The sequence below is a fragment of the Melozone crissalis genome, unplaced genomic scaffold, assembly GCF_028551555.1.
Source record: "Melozone crissalis strain CALT ecotype California unplaced genomic scaffold, PUWL_Pcris_2 ptg000068l_1, whole genome shotgun sequence".
NCBI classification, from domain to species: Eukaryota; Metazoa; Chordata; class Aves; order Passeriformes; family Passerellidae; genus Melozone; species Melozone crissalis.
The window spans coordinates 14,609,854-14,626,122 of record NW_026535846.1 but is presented as its reverse complement, the minus strand read 5'-3'; the positions used below and the strand labels follow the sequence as shown (position 1 = coordinate 14,626,122).

The 16,269-nt window shown below is 40.4% G+C and overlaps 1 protein-coding gene across 4 annotated transcripts in view; it reads right to left on the bottom strand.

The window, feature by feature from the left end:
* IL1RAPL2 (interleukin 1 receptor accessory protein like 2) overlaps positions 1-16,269 on the bottom strand; it is a 333,232-nt gene that overhangs the window by 81,564 nt on the left and 235,399 nt on the right. For all 4 annotated transcript variants that reach the window (XM_054289711.1, XM_054289712.1, XM_054289714.1 and 1 more), the window contains one exon: positions 12,263-12,337. In XM_054289711.1, coding sequence (XP_054145686.1) covers positions 12,263-12,337 — 75 coding nt within the window. The remainder of the gene's footprint in view (positions 1-12,262; positions 12,338-16,269) is intronic.

Sequence of the window (16,269 nt, the reverse complement as noted above, 5' to 3'; positions counted from 1 at the left end):
CAATTTACTACTTGCCATAACTGCAGAGAATATATTATCTCCTACATGCATGGGCACAGGTCAGAAGTTCCTCCATTCCTGTCTAAATGCAATGGTCTCTGTTGTAATCCCATTAGGAATGTTTAAATAAGAAAAGCAATAAAACAGTTTAATACCTGAATGCACTTCTGCTGCATCTCTCTAGTTCGTAATGGGGCATGGCAGGAAGAGAAAAGAATTAGCCCTGTCACCACAATTCCTCCCACGAGGTTGGCTCCTTCAAAGGAGAAGACAGGAAATTATTTAGAGATTTTATAGTGTTATAGTTTTATTTACTCCTTTATTGGCACTGTAAGGCTGTACACACAGCCTTTATATAGAGAATTTATCAGTAGATACAGAATTTCAGTCTAAAGATACCAAATTTGCCTGAGGAAGAGCAGTAAGTCTTTCCTGTGCCCTTATGCCAGGCTCCCTTTGAAGTCCATGGGCCAAGAGTGTGAGGCTCATATTTAGCACAGGGGAAGTGTGGGATGCCAGGTTTGCTGGATCAGCTGTCCGGGCTCCTTTCAGCTGACAGCGTGGTGCTGGCTTCCAGGGGTCAGGAAGGTGCTTATGTTTCTTTCTCAGCAGCATCCAACCTCACTATAAATGTCTGGAAATTTGTTTTAAGCCATCATTAAAGCAACATCCACCGTGGGAATGCCCTGGGTGCTCCACTGGTCCATCACTAATTATCGTTCAGCCAATGTGGTATTTTAATAACACCCAGCTCTAAAAATGCATTTATTTTTATGTACATATCAAAGCCCTGACAGCTTTATTTGCTTGGAAGGGAGGGTGGAACTGTTCCAGCAGACTTTCTATTTTCCACCAATTCCCTCAAGGATATTAAGGGCAGAGAGCAGAGTGGGTAATTCCCATCTCTGGGTGGAAAATGAGTCAGACTAGTTATGCAACAGAGGCTTTCACTGATTAAGAAGATGCTATATTCAGGTAGACAACTGGCCAGAAACAGATGCTATTTGTGGGCATAACTGAGAATTAGCAAATTGGCTGTTTATTAAAACAGGTGTTTGTGGGGACTCACGTGTCTGACACTGCAGATGTGACATCCTGCTAGAGAACATTGGTTCCCTTCCCAGTTACACTCATGCTTCAACTGAGTTGATGCAGGAGCTAAATTAGATTCAACAGAGTCAGCATCGGCTTTGAAAACTGGTGATTTCAATCAGAGATATAGCAAAAAAAAATACAAGTTTTTACTCATGCCAGCTGTTCTGCTGCCCATTTTTGATCTCATAATCATTCATTATTGTATGGTCAAAAATCCCCCAAAATCTGCTTAAAAATGTTTCTCTGGTTTCCATTAGAAGAACAACAACAAAACCCAGCAAGCAACATCCTCACAATATTTCCAAAATTCCCAAGTTCTAGACAAAATGCATCCTATTCATACCACAAGGAACAGGAACACAAGGAGAGCAATGTCTCCTCAGATGGAAATTAGGCTCATGACAGAGCAGGAACACTACACTGTCACTGAAAGGCCACTCCTTTCCTGCAGGAGACATCATTCCCATTGATCCTTGAGTTCTAGGTGTGTCTGAAGTGTCATCAGTCGGATGCCATGGGCAGCAGGCTTCATTTTGGGAGTTCACATCATTTCTTTAAAAGGCATGCCAGGGTAGCAGTAACATATAACACCATACCAAACACATCAGGTCTTTTTTTTGACACAACAAAAGACAACAATTATTCTACATTTGTAACACATTAATGATGGGTGCTTCTTATTGTGACTGAACATAACCTTGCTAGATAGAAGTTCCTTTGGCTTGTACTGTAACAGAACACAGTGAACTAGGCTGGGCCTGGATGTATCAATGCTTTTTTAGCAGCTCTGTTCATAATTTAGACCCTCAACTACTCTCATTTGTCACCTAATTTTTGCTGACAAAAGTTGACATAAACCAAACTTCTGATAACATCTCCCTAAATGCTTAAAGTGATGTTTCTGATCATGATGTACTTTTTACACGGTTATGTAGGATAACAGAATCACAACTCAAAAATACTATTTGCAGCAGAAATTTGCCAAAGCTCTCTCAATCAAAAGATACTTGTAATTTTAACTAATGTGGCCTTAGAAACCAGATCAATGGAAACTCTGACAGGGATTTCACTGCTTTGAGACTGTAAGGCAAATAACTACAGGAGAGGAAAAAAAACCAATGATGCAGATACACAAATATTTACAATTTAGTTACAGAAGAGTCTTATATCACAGAAAAAAATGAATCTGCATGGTCAGTTTTGGTGAAGTGTTAGTAGAACACATCACTACACAGCTGGCAGAGAATATTGCACAAGACAGGTGGGAACCAATGTTCTAATACAAAATCAGCACAGAAAACAAGATGCTTGCAAATTTCCAGGGAGGATTTACTGATATCTCCTTAAAAAGCTAACCTAAGGCAGCCACACCTGTTGTTACACACTACAGTGCTGTGATTCACTTGTGGATTTCCTGGCGTTTTTTACAGGCAAAACTATGACTGATAACCCCCAAGTGCTGCTAAAAAAATTCAGGTGTTTGGAATCACAAGTTTAAGAGTCTTCTGACTGAGGAGGCATTTCACACAAGGGAGGTTAGGCTGTGAAGGTACCAGCTGAATGGGTTTAAAATCCTGACACGGAGAGAAGCAGCATGCTTGCCTGCCTCAGAATCACTGCTCAAATGCAAGAGATCCCCTCTCAGAGGCACTGTGCCCACAGGGTGAATAACAGCTGCATTCAACAACTACACACCACTCACTATGCCAGGTGATATTTAGAAAAGTTAAACCACAGTCCTAAATAAAAGCACTTGGCCAATGATCCTCCGTAAAGCAGATTCTTAACTGCACACAGTGCAATCTCTTCAACTCAGTTTGCAAAGTGAGTTAAGCAGGAAAGGCAGGTGAATTCCAGTAAAACTAAACCACAAGTACCCACTGCAGTTACAAATGAAATTCTCTGCCTACTCTGTATGCATTCACTTCATTGGGGCAGTGCTCAAATGTTACAGCAAAGCAGTTTTCTGCCTGCAATGTTTTTTAATATCAACAATTTGAATGACAGGCTGCAGAATATTATCTATAAAATGGATTTCAAAATCATCAAAACAGATGAGGAAATCATTAAAAAGAGCTTACAGTAATATGATTGGGAAACAGAAATCCTGATTTGATCAGCCTGCCCAATCACAGCAGTTTCACTTTTCAAACTCTGCATATTCAGGACCTGACAATACGCTATTCAAAATAGCGTGTCATGTCCAGAAGCATTTAGAGGATGTATCCAAGGAAACACCCACATGGACAATCTTTTCCTTCATAAAGAAAGACAAAATTCAGAGAATAGAGTGTTTACTAATATTTAATCATCTCACTATTAATGAAAAAGCACACTTAAGACACCAGCTGTTTTCCTTTTTAAAATTAAAATTACTGCATCCTAAGTATTTAAATACTCAAGTCAATCCACTGAGTTTGATCAGAGAAATGTGAAAAACACTTTGAGTTTGCAAATGGTTACATCACATTTGGCCAGGAAAGCACGTAGCGCCATTTACAAACTCCATCACTGACATTATAGCAGTGGCATGTTCAGCTCACTTAAATTTGCAACTCTGCTGGATATAAAATGAAATTTTCTTAGGCCTTTTAATTAATGCACTGTACAAGACCATCAGTGAAATTTGCATTAGAGTATATATAAAACATTACTCAAGAAAGAGTTTAGGCTCCTGTGAGCTGAAGTAACTGCACACCTGACTGTGCATCAATGAGATCTCTTTGGATGTTTTCATGGCTAATTATATTCACTTATTCATGGGACTAGAGCCAAGAATGTTAAAATTAGTAAGCTTCTCATATAGTATAAGCAGATAATAAAAACCCACTCAGTAGCAGAAAGTTCCAGTCATCATTCACCACGTGGCTTGTTTTAAACTAAAAAAGTATGGCAGAAATCAGAGTGCCTCTGCTGCCTTTCCTCAGATTACTGCTTCCTCTATTTTTTACTTTCCATCTGATTAGGGGTTCTGGGAAGTCACGTAACATGTGTCTTCAGTAGGTAATAAAAATATCTCTTAATTTCAAGAGAAGCCTTGCTTTGACTGTCTTTCATTTGGTCTTCATTGGATTGCAATATCTAACACGAAAACTGTAGCTCAATCTCGTTCTAATGGTCGAAGTTCAATTACCTAATACAAACTATTTGTTTCTGCAGGATGGAGACAAGCACAAGGGTATTGAGGATGAAGGTAAGAGCAACATTTATCAAACATGGATTAAATGAAGCAAAGATTTGGTGAGTAGAATTCCATTTCACTTCTTTTGAAGGACTATGACAGCTTTGATTTTCACAGCCTGTAAGATCACGACATTACGGTATTGAAATTTTAAGAAATAAAAATTATACCATCAGTCTTCATTTTCTGCATTGCTGCCTTTGGAACAGATTACAAAATACAGTTTTCTATTATTTTTCAGTGAAGGAGGAAAAAATCATGAGAACACTTAGTCTAGATTTTAATCTTCCCTGCCCACTGAACAGCAGTGCTGTGATGCATGACCCTGACCTTTCCCAGCCCCGTATATTTTGACTGTTTGCCCACTCAGCTCCATCCCTACGTTTTAGTGAGGCCGTAAACAAAAGATGTGGAATGGCATGCCCAGCAAATCACAGAATGCTGAAAAGGTCAAAATAGTAGTGCTGAATGTTTCTACTCTGTAATTTACAGAATATATGAGGCATTCACAGCTTAATAACTCATTCACATGACAAACACTGTAGAGGGAATGTAAAATGGCAGCACATGAATTTCTTCCAGTGACAGTGCTTCCAACAAGCATGGAAAATGGTGCAAACTTTGCCCTGTGGTTCTCTTTTCTGGAACATTAATATTGTCTGACTTTCAATGCACAATAGCATATGTCTGTGGATGGTGAAGTTAAATGTCTCTGTGTTTGCAGTCAGGCTCAGAGCCCAAAAAGGCAAGGTCCCTGAGGCAAAAATCCAGGTCAAAGCTTTTTCTATCTGCACTCCTTCTTTGCCCTTCTTGGAGCACTTTCCCAACATCAGGTGATTTTATTGTCACCACGTTCCTGAAAACTAGAGAAGCAATATCCTCACCTTAAAGGGGGACAGAGCCCTGGTCAAGGTCAGGAGAGTTATAGCAGAAAAAAGCCCCACAACTCTTACCAACAGCCCTAATCCCCTGCTCTCCACCAAGACCATCTTTTCTATTTCTTGTCATTCGGCTGAACTTCATTTTTGCAGAAACAAATTTGTGCCCATTTCCCAGACACCAGTCAAATGAAGTAAATTGAGAAACCAAACAAGAGATCCTTTAGCCAAGCTCCGCAGAGTTGCATGTCTGTGGCAGCTGAAATGATGGTTGCACTGGTTGATGGCAATTTAATCCTAATGAAATGCTACAGGTCCATGTCCTGGGTACCCCCACACTACAGTCACCACTTTCAGAGGAAGATTTACTGGAGCAAGATGATTTGAGGCATTCCTCAATCATCATAAGTTAGCTAATGCCCTTGGATGAGTGCCTTGGGACAGCTGTGAGTCAGGATATACTGAAGTGTTTCCTCTTAACCACTTTCTTGGAACAACAGATTGATCTATAGTATTGCTGTTTCAAAACTAACTGAAAGGGTGTCTGTCTGACACCAATTAATCAGTTTTTCTATACAGGCAGACTCATGTTCCCCTAAGAGCATATACTGACCTAACATCCACTGAACCTAACATAAGCAATACATAGTTTATAGAAGTACAGAAAAAAAATGGAAAGTGATAAATCTTAATTTCTGACATATCTGTGCCAATCCCATGGATCCAAATGAGTGTAAAAACCACAGATCAGCAGTCAGAATTTGGCTGGTCTTTCCAAGTCCGTTAAGACAAAAGAAAGAAGTGTGCCAATGAACTGTACTGTTCCACAGGTGAAAACCTGGATTAACCATACAAAAGGCAAAACAACTGTGGATTTACACCAGCTGAACCACAGATCCCAGCCCAGGTCTCTGAAGTGTAGCATTTCACCATTATCCCTGAGAGAAGAAGGAATATTAACAACAGACCAAATTAGCATCAAAGCATTAGCAGTAATACACTTTGGGTATTTAGGGAACTACTTCAAAACCTAAATGTCAGACAATTTGTCTCTAATATTCCCTGCAGATTAGTACAGAATGATTGCAATAGATGTAAATCCTGCCTCCTTTCCTACAGGCACGTTCAGCTGAAATAGCTGTGGAGCTGTATCCTTTGTGCTGCAGAGGAAGGCAGGTCCTAAAGACCATCCCCTCAGTTTCTCCTCATTTCCTGGTGAAAATTGCTCCTTTATGTACTTCTGTGAAGAACCATGGAGCTTTTGGTACATGAGTCTGCACTGCTGGGAGGAGATGATTATCCAGCACCAAGTCTGGGGTGATGCACACAGCAAGTCCTGTGTGAATCCTGGTAAAGGGAGGGGAACAACGTGTAAGGTTGGGTCCACCCATGGGAAGAACAGGGATCTCCCAGCTTATCTGTGGGAGGAGGTGGATGCAGTGAAGAGCCATGGATGCCTGGAAGAACGTGTGGAGGAGACAGCAGTGAAAGTCCAGCTTGCTCCTCCAGACAGCAACAGTACAGGGAGACAGGGCTGTCAGATGAAAGTGCAGTGCAGGAAGAACTGGGGATGGAGGGAACCAAATTTTTGCTGGTGTTGGGGTGGAGGGGACACTACCCAGCGGCCTTCTCTGCCTTTAGTCCCACCTTCCCTCTGCTCCGTCATTCAGATCACTCAGACCTGAATTTGTGAGGTGATGTGGGCCACTCCACACACACAGAATAAGGCAGTAGGACATGATTTGGGGCAAGATTTTCACTTATCCCCACTCAGGCCTTGCAGTAGGAAAGAACAATGAGTCTCTATGGATAACTTTCAGACAGCCTCTTTGCTGACTCAGGGCCCACATCAGGTCACCTCTGATTCCTCAACATCTGTCTCTTCTATGCTCTCCCAGACGAGCTGGGAGGTGCAAAGCTCTGGGTTTGACCCAGCTCACAGAAACCCAGATCTCCCTCTGAGAGCCCCTGCCCAGCCCTAGGCTGGGGAATGCCTGGGAGGAGCTGAGGGAGGAAAGAAAGGCAGCATGGAGTAACCAACACCCAGGATCCCTGTTTTGTGTAGGCACCACTACATTCCTGAGCAGTTGTCTCACATGACCCTTTAATCAAACCCCAAATCAAAAGGCTTGTCCACAACACTCGAGAGATCTCACCATGGACAAGTATCAGTGCTCTTTCCACACTGCAAGCACACAAAATAAGAATTTCTTACCAAGTTCCCTTTCAAATCATTTGCTCTATTTGAAGCATTTTACAATTCAAATTTTCTATATTGCTTTCTGTCCAAGATCACCACTCTATTCAACTGCTTTTCAAATACCTGTATCTTTAAATATGAAAGAATGCAAGATTTAATGAGCAAATCTGTAATGAGACAGTGCTGGATTGTCTTGAATAAACAGGCTTGGTATGAAATGAATGCCTCAAACATTTTGCACAGCTTTCTTTGTTAAAAAATATTATTTAAGAAGAGAAGTGGCATCTCAGTGAAAATTAGGACTGTTAAAAGTGAAGTGATATATTTAAAATGTCAGTAAATGCATGAGTTTCCACTCCTCAAATAATTCCTTCCAGCCACCACTGCAAACTAAAAGGGCTTTTTTATTCCTGACTATTTTTAGTCTATTCCTATACCTGTCAGCAGATGAAACTTTGTACATTCCCTTGCACTTGTTTTACAGTAGCTCTATTGATCTCTATTGATCTGCCTAATAATGAGTCCCAGGGAATTGTGCTGTTAAATCTTTTAGAAACAAAATCTTTCTGAACAGTTCAGCTATTAGGAATAATGACAATCCTCATAAACTATGTGTTTTCTTTCCTCAGCATCTTTAGAAACAGAGAAACTACCATGGCAAAAAGTGAGTTAAACCCCTTGACATCCTTCCTGTTCAGTAAATTAATTAGCACAGAGGATTCTTGCTTTGTTTTGTAAGACTCCTGCTACATTTCTTAAGTAAACACCTGAAAGCAAAACTAGAGCATAGCTGAAAAGCAAATGATATGTAAATTATATATTCAATTAATATAGACCCAAACATGCAAAATTTATTCCACTCAACTAACTCATTCATAAGAAGACTAACTTAACACTGCACTGCACTCACTGTAAAATGATACAGAATTAACAGATTTAGCATCTATTTTGATATTGTATTTTTAGCTTTTTTGCTACTCTGTGAAACACACAAATGAAAAATAGCAGCCACGGTGCAAGCTAAAGAACTCTGGCAGCTGCTTATACATAGACTGGCCTGATATAGATCTTACAGATCTGTGTCCAGCCAAAAATCAGCAGAGCACAACTGTGCTTCCTTTCTCCCACAAATGCCTCCCTCCCACTGCTTCTACACCAGCTCAGAGCTGGCAGCACAACAGCTCCAGGGATCAGTGGGATTTTGGCTTCTTGGTGACACTAAAATTGTGCAAATGAGGAGGAGAAACCTACTCTGTAATCATATAATCAAAACACAAAAGATTGTTTTTCCTTCTTTCCATGTTCTCAAAGCACAAAGAGGGAACAAAGTTATCTGGAAAAGAATGAAACAAATGAATTAAGAAACCAGCAGAGCAACTGCCAACATGTCATCTTTAGACCTACAGCACAGCATGCTCCACTTGCTTTCAGGCAGCTGTATGTGAAAGCAGATAACAGATCTTTAAAACTTACTCTCATGGCCCCCAGACACCTGACTGAGGTCTCAATCTTTACTCTTCTAAATCACATAAGGAATTCTCTAAACTCAGGGATTTGGCAAAAACAATCCATGAACACACTTAGGTTTGTATGGTCAAAGTAACAGCAAGCTCCTGTTCCAAAAAAGGGCCTTTGAACAACTCAACTGTGAATCACACCGGCACACACTTCAATAAATTCCCAGTCAGAGCTTCACATGGGAGATGGTCTTCAAGACCTTCTGCCAAAGCCACCCCATCACCTGGGCACAAGAGCTGTGTATTTTGGCCTGTACTATCAAATTTGATTTTATCATCATGAAGATAATTTAAGATTTTTTTTTTTGAGGAGGAACATTTTATTATCCAAGTAATGCCATATATTTGCAAAACATATAGTAAGAACAAACATTATTTGTTAATACCAAGGTAGAGAAAGATTAAATGGATCACATATCATACAATCAAGAACTATTTTGACACTGACCTCAATGGAAAAAAACTAAAACATAAATTTTTTTTCTAGTTTTGTTTTTTCAAAAAGAAAGCAGTAAATGGACAATAATTAAAAAAATCTGTCATTATTTTCTAGGTCTATCCAGAGATGAAATGATTATCTGACTTGGTAAAGCAAACGAGTGAAACTGTTTTGGACTATTTCTCCTCAGGGATGATCTTTTGTCCTCCTGTCAACCGTCCCCCATCTCTGGCTCTGTTTCCCCACCACAAGCAAATACAAAAAACAAAAAAGAAGCAAATTCCAGTTTCTGCTTCTCTCTAATCTTGACAGGATTGGTTTTAGATCTCTGTCACATACCAAAGAAAATCAGAAAACACAAAGTACATTCCTGCTCCTTAAGAAGAACAAGGCAGGCTCTGGACCACGTTTGAAGCCTGAAGGAGCTCTTTTATCCGCTGTCAATAAGAATGATGCATACCTGTTTTCACTAAAACTTCCTGTAAGATCTGAAAGCTAAAAGGTGAATACTGAAGTTTGCAGTAAGGGCAAATAAGCTGTTAAATAGTTAGGCCACTGCCTAGAGGCCCAGGGAGATTTTTCATTGCATTGTGCTAATCATTAAAGATAAAGACAGTAAATAATTATTAATCTCCTCTATTTATAGAGGAAAGACAGCTATTTCTTTAAAGATTAGCTTTCCAATAGAAAACTAAAATAATCTCTGCAGAACAAGTAGATGGATTAAACTCATTTCTTTTGTAGCTTAGTGACATATTCATACTTGCATAACTACTGAAAATCAGGCATATTGGGTGATTTGACTCCATTGGCATGTAAACCACAAAAATTTCCTTTAAATGTCTAATAAAATATCGAATAATATCAATTTTTCAAAACTCCTAGGAGCTTAACAAGATTTTAATGAAGTGACCTTATAGGTCCTTACACAAAACTTCTCCCCACCTTGCATTGTGCAAGCAAATAATTCCCAGTCCCTCAAGGCTGTGGCACATTTCAGAGGCCAGCACAGCCTTCCTGCCCAAGCTGCTGGTGGCCTCCACGAGTTGAAGGTGTTCCCTGAGAATCTTCCAGCTTTATCTATTTGACAAGTTAAATCAAGAGGGAAATCAATAAACTTCACCGCAAAAGAAGTTAAGGTTCAGTCATATGAATATGGTTTAGTGGCAATAACCAAACCCATTAACATATCAGAAAAAAGAAAGCACCATATGTAAATTCCCTGATCTTAAGGGACAACTAATGGATTACATTCCAGCATATAAAGATGCAAGATTTGTATTTCCCTCTGGAGATATTCCAAAATCCTATTACTGAGCCACATCTCCATGGAGAGGAGTGGGTTTGTTTTCATTTTTTTAATCAAACCTCCTTTTAATCAGCCAGAACAAAATATTTTCATGCAAACAACAACAGCAACAAAGAATTCAGTGCAAAACCAACAGGGTCCTGCTGGAACAGGGGAACTTGGAAGAGAAAATGAAGCTGAAATGAAAATGCAGGAAACAAAGATGTGTACTCTGAGTGCATTTATTACACAGATGTATAGAGGGACAGCATGCTCCCAAAGGAAATCATTAGAAAGTTGACTTTTAGGAAATTAGACCAGGAGACTGAATTCAGTCTTTTGGGCTGATCCAAACTTCAGTGACTGGGTTTTGCTGGTAACTCAGGTAGGGTTTTAACTATGGCTCCAGATCCATTTCATATCCTCTTTTAGGGGCAAATTCTGTTCAGCTACAGATATTCAAGGCCTGTGGAGGGGAACCTAAATATGCAGATATGCACCTGTCTGCAGAATTCACCTGGCACTGGCTGCTGCCCAGATCCACTGCTGTCTTCCCTGTGCAAGCCCTTACAGACTCCTGAGTCAATTCAGGTGTATGAGAGAAAGCCAATCTTTAACATTCACTAAGGTCACAGTTAATTTATATTCCCACATTCAAGAATTCAAGCCCTATTTTTAAATATTTCATAGCATCCACAGTGCTTCTCTGACACTGTCTGGCACCTGGTTTACGAGCAAGGACGTGTCTTTGTACTCATCTCAAGTAGAGCTCTGTATGCAGAATGTCACAAATACGAACAGCTTTACCACAATGTCACCAGCCCTCTTCAGATGTTTCACACTGACCCTGCTTGCCATTAAACACCATTCCACCTCTAAATTCTAGACAGCTTTGGTATAAAGGAGGAAGAGAGTCAAGCTCAAGAAGGAAAGTGCCACAGTTTCAGCACTGAGTGAATAATCCCCATATGCAATACATCTCTTGTAATTTACGCTCATGGCACCACAATCCTTAACAGCAACTCCAATTCTGCTTCTTAAAATTAGAAATCTATTTTCAAGTCACTGAAAAAAAACCCTGGAACCTCAATGCTGAGCAGTTCTTTCAGTATCACAATCCCCTACAGCTCTCCAAAGTTAGCAGAACACTCTAACATTATTTTCTAACATGACAGAAAATAGAGGCTGCTAGCTGAGATTCAGAGATGTGCATTCACAGAAGAATATATAACAGGAGTGAGAAAAGCATGCAAGCATTTTAGTCAAAAGCCCTTTCTGGTACACATTCAGAACCACCTGGAAATGCAATGCTTTACACTAACTTTTAAAGGAATCAGCACTTCTTTTATGAGAACATTTGTCTTAGGCTGAACATCAACTGACCAATACAGCACCAACATAGACATATTTTACTCTACCAATCATATATTAAGAAAAGCATCAGTGTTTTATATTTCATACCCATTGCAACCAATTAGTACTGCCATTCCCTGATGTTCACTCCCTTAAATTGCCGTGGCAGTAAATTCTACGGTTATAAATGAGAAGCTGCAAATTGATTTGCATGTAATAACTACCACTAAACCATTCTTACCACTTTCAATTTATCCCATCTGCTACCAGAGTGGAAGTTTAGGATCTATTATTCCCAGAAGGGGACTTACCCAGCTGGACATCTATAACAGTTGGCTGGTTCTCCATGGGGAACAATGGCTTTGGAGGTTTGTCTGTGACTAAAGCTAGAAAAGAAAATGAGAACATGTAATGGAAAAATTGAGACCAATGACTGCAAAAGAAAAGCTCTGTCACATAAGCAATCAAATGTTTGTATACTTGATGGCATGTAAACATTTATTACACAGTACAGCTGTTATACAGCCAATGTGTCACCACCTACCTTGTGGCTGTGATTTAACAGAAATGACCAGTTTCAAGAATTACATTTTAGCACAAAGCAGCAAAACAAACTCCACTTCTCACTTTTAGCTTACATGTAATGAGTAGAACAAGCAGTTTAGACCCTCATATTGCAAAGTTAACACAATGAATTTGAAGTGCCAGACAAATCTATCTCAGTGTGACCAGTCCCGACATGTCTTTATGTCTGTCCAAAACAACAAAACAACACATAGAAAAATTGCACATAGTTGTGCTTGAAGGACCCCAGCAGCTCCACAGTAGCTCAGACTCCCACCCCAGCAGGTGGGGTACCCAGGCCCTCTCCTCAAAGCCTTGCTGGGGACCCTTGCTGTGCAGAATTATCTCCATCTGAGAACACCCCAGCCTCTCCTGCCAGGGGACTGCTCCAGCAAGCAGATTACACAACTATTAAAAAGCATAGCTGCAGGCACAGGCTTCACACCCCTGTTGGAAAACTTAGGGCCAGACTGTGCAAATAGGTTTTGTAAATTTGGCTTAGCTTGAAATAAACGACTGTATATTCCCAAAAATGGGGAGAAATGCTTTTAATACAGTACAGCATCTTGCGCCACATGAAATTAAACATTTTCAAATTACCTTCAAAGTTTTCCTGTTAAAACCCATCACCTGAAATTATTTGAACAGAGATTGTAAAATAAACGATTGTCAGCCTACAAACCAATTTTACATCCACAACAGCCTCAGAGTTTCAGTTTCTGGTATAGTTACAGCAGGAGTTTTTTTTCTTTAACCTTTTCTTCAATTTTTCAGGCTTTTCTTGCTACGTTTATGCTTTTCTTATATTATTATTTTTATTTTTTGGTAGTAAATAGTACTCTGTTCATAGCAGAATATGCAGAAAAGTTGCTGGAGCATCTTCATCCATGCTGTGCCACTGTGCTCAGGCTTTCTTTACTTCATATTCTCTTCATATCCCATTTCCACCTACACCCTTTCTAACCCAATCTGACCAGGGCTTCCCCCTGTTTCCATCAGCTTTACTTGCAACATTTGGAAGTTTTCTAGATGTGCTCCTGCATGTCACATTTTAAATGGTTATGGTCTGCCATGCTCTTCTTGGAGAGTAATCACCATAATGAACTGGCAGCCTGTCAGAGCTCTTTCCATAGGAACTGAAATGGCCCAAAGGGCTTTTGAGATGAGAAGGCAACAAACTGCTGGCTCTTCAATGTCAGATGTGCTTACTGAAAACAAAGGCTAATCTTACTTTAGAGGGCAGACATCAGATGACTTACTCACTGATGAACTTATGAAATTCACTTTTGGTCCTTCTTAAACAGAAAAGCAATACAAGATATTTTCAGCTACAAGGGGCTCTAGACATATGATCTCTGTACTTGACAGAAGTCTAAAACCAACATTTATTCAAATTCCCATTCCTCTACAAGAAGTTTCTTTAATTCTAGGAACAGTTTATAGACATAGGGCACTGATTTGCAGCATCGCTCATGGAAAAGAAGAACAAAAAGTTACTGCTGTTACTGTATCAACATGTATTTAATGAAACTAATGGTATAAACTGTTATTTGACCTCTCACAAAGCTACATGAAATTAAAACAATTAAATGTATGGCAATTATTCTTCCTATTATCAAAGGGGCAGTAATTCTGCTATGAAACTGAATCCACCTCATGAACTGTCAAGGGAAGAGCTGTGATACAGCTGTCTACACTTTTATTTTTCCCTTCCAAATGCCATGGAATGTGGCATGTCCCCAGGCTGCTCTGAGCAGCAGCACTTACATGGTGAAGGCACTAGAATAAGGATGACATCAGCTTCCCAAGGCAGCAGTTCCTGTGGCCACCTAGACAGACCCACCTTGGGAAGGTACTGGCCTGACCACGCAGCAGCCTCAGGGGTTGCTTTGCCTTTCCTCATCAGTCCAGGGTCTCATCCAGTGACCAGGCTGGGACTGCCTGGGCTGGATTTGTTTATGGAAGATACAGAACTGAGACTGAGGGGAGGCTTCTCTACCTTGTCCCAGGAGAACAGCACTCACTACCTGGGGCATGGCTGGAAGTCATAGGTGTTGGATGACATACTGGAAAGGCATTTCTTTACCCAGAGGCACCTGGCAATGCATGTGCCTCCCAAAAGAGACTGGTGAACATGGCCAGAGGCTGTTTAGCAGCCAGACTGCTCAGGAACTGTCTAAAGTGCTGTTTCCTCCTGTGCTCATATTCACCTCATTCAAAAGTAACACAAACTTTAGGACAATAATCACATTGCTGTGATTTCAACAACACTTGTCACTCCATTTGTCCATGACAGTTTTAAGGAGACAGTGTTGTACAGATCAATACTCTGATGTGATCCTCTGCAGCTGGTCATACAGGTGCATTTTCCTTCCCAGCATACATGATGTTTTTATTCTCTTTGTCATAGTCACAAGGAGTATGCTGTCACACCAAAAATGCTGCAGAAAAGGAGAGAAGAGACCTGCATAAGATTTGGTCTCTCCAGTTAGTTACACAGTGATCTCTGTCAGATAAAGCCGAGCATGATGTGCTGCACAGGTCAATGTTTAGCTGCTCACAGGACCAGCTAAAGAAGAAAACTGCCTGAAAGGAGTGGGTCCTGCTTTTAAGTGCCAGTAAAGCCTCAGAGTCTGAAGGCTCATTTTTTCCCCCACCACAGCCCTACTGCTTCAAAAATCTGTCATTCCATATTCAGACACACTAATGAGTTCTCTTGAAAAAGTAGAAAGCAGTTGAAAACAAACAGCCTTAGGATATCTTTACATAGGGAAAAGCAGTGATAACCAGCTAGAAAAACCATCAGGCTTCTCAGTAAGCCCCAGTTCCTTCACAGTTTGTTATTTGACACAGCTCTATTTCCCCACACTATTTCCTACCTTCTCTCTGCAGCAGCTTCACAGCCCCCACCCCACTCCAGTCAGGCTTTTACAGCATCCACAGTGACAGACAGGGAGCCCAAACTGTTGCTATGATGAACTCAAGTCTCTTACTCCATATTTTGAGTGGCTCATCTAAACACAACTTCTGAATTGAATGCAGATTCCCTTCTCCTGTGCCATGCAAAAGGGCATGCCCCAAGCCAACAGGCATCACCTGTGCCCCAGGCCCTGAACTGCTCCAGTCAGCACCAGGGTCATCACTGAAATCCAGCTGCTTATGATTTGAAGGGCCTCTTTCTTGTGTGTGGGCCACTCAGCACAGCTGGAGTGTTTTCCAGACCAGATAACTCTTAGAAAGGAGCTAAAATGTTAACTCCCATGTGGCTAGGAACTGTCAAATCCTGGGGAACAGCTTTCTTCTTCCTAGTGGTGGATAATGACTTCCCTCTTCTTGAGATAAGCACCCAAAGTACATTTGCTGTTCTATAATTTTGCTATTGATGCACCTCCTGGACATTTGCTCATGTAATTTGCAATGATGAAACGAGAAATTATCTAAACATGAGACAAAATGCAGAGAATCTAAAAAAATTGTTTCAAAGCTTCTATGAGACAATTGCATGCCAACCTACTTCCTTCAATCAAAAGATCTGGCATTTTCCCACCATTAATTAACACAGTGCCTCTAGTATCATTCAATCAAGAATCTGGCTAACCTTTTGACAGCAGAACAGATCTGTTTGAATAGCATCCTCTGGGGCAAATAACTGCATGCCAAATCCTTAATCTGAATCTAGCTCATACCCAAAGTTAAGCTTTTGTTCACTCCCAGTTCAAATACATATGCTTCCAGACATGGCTTAGATCTACTT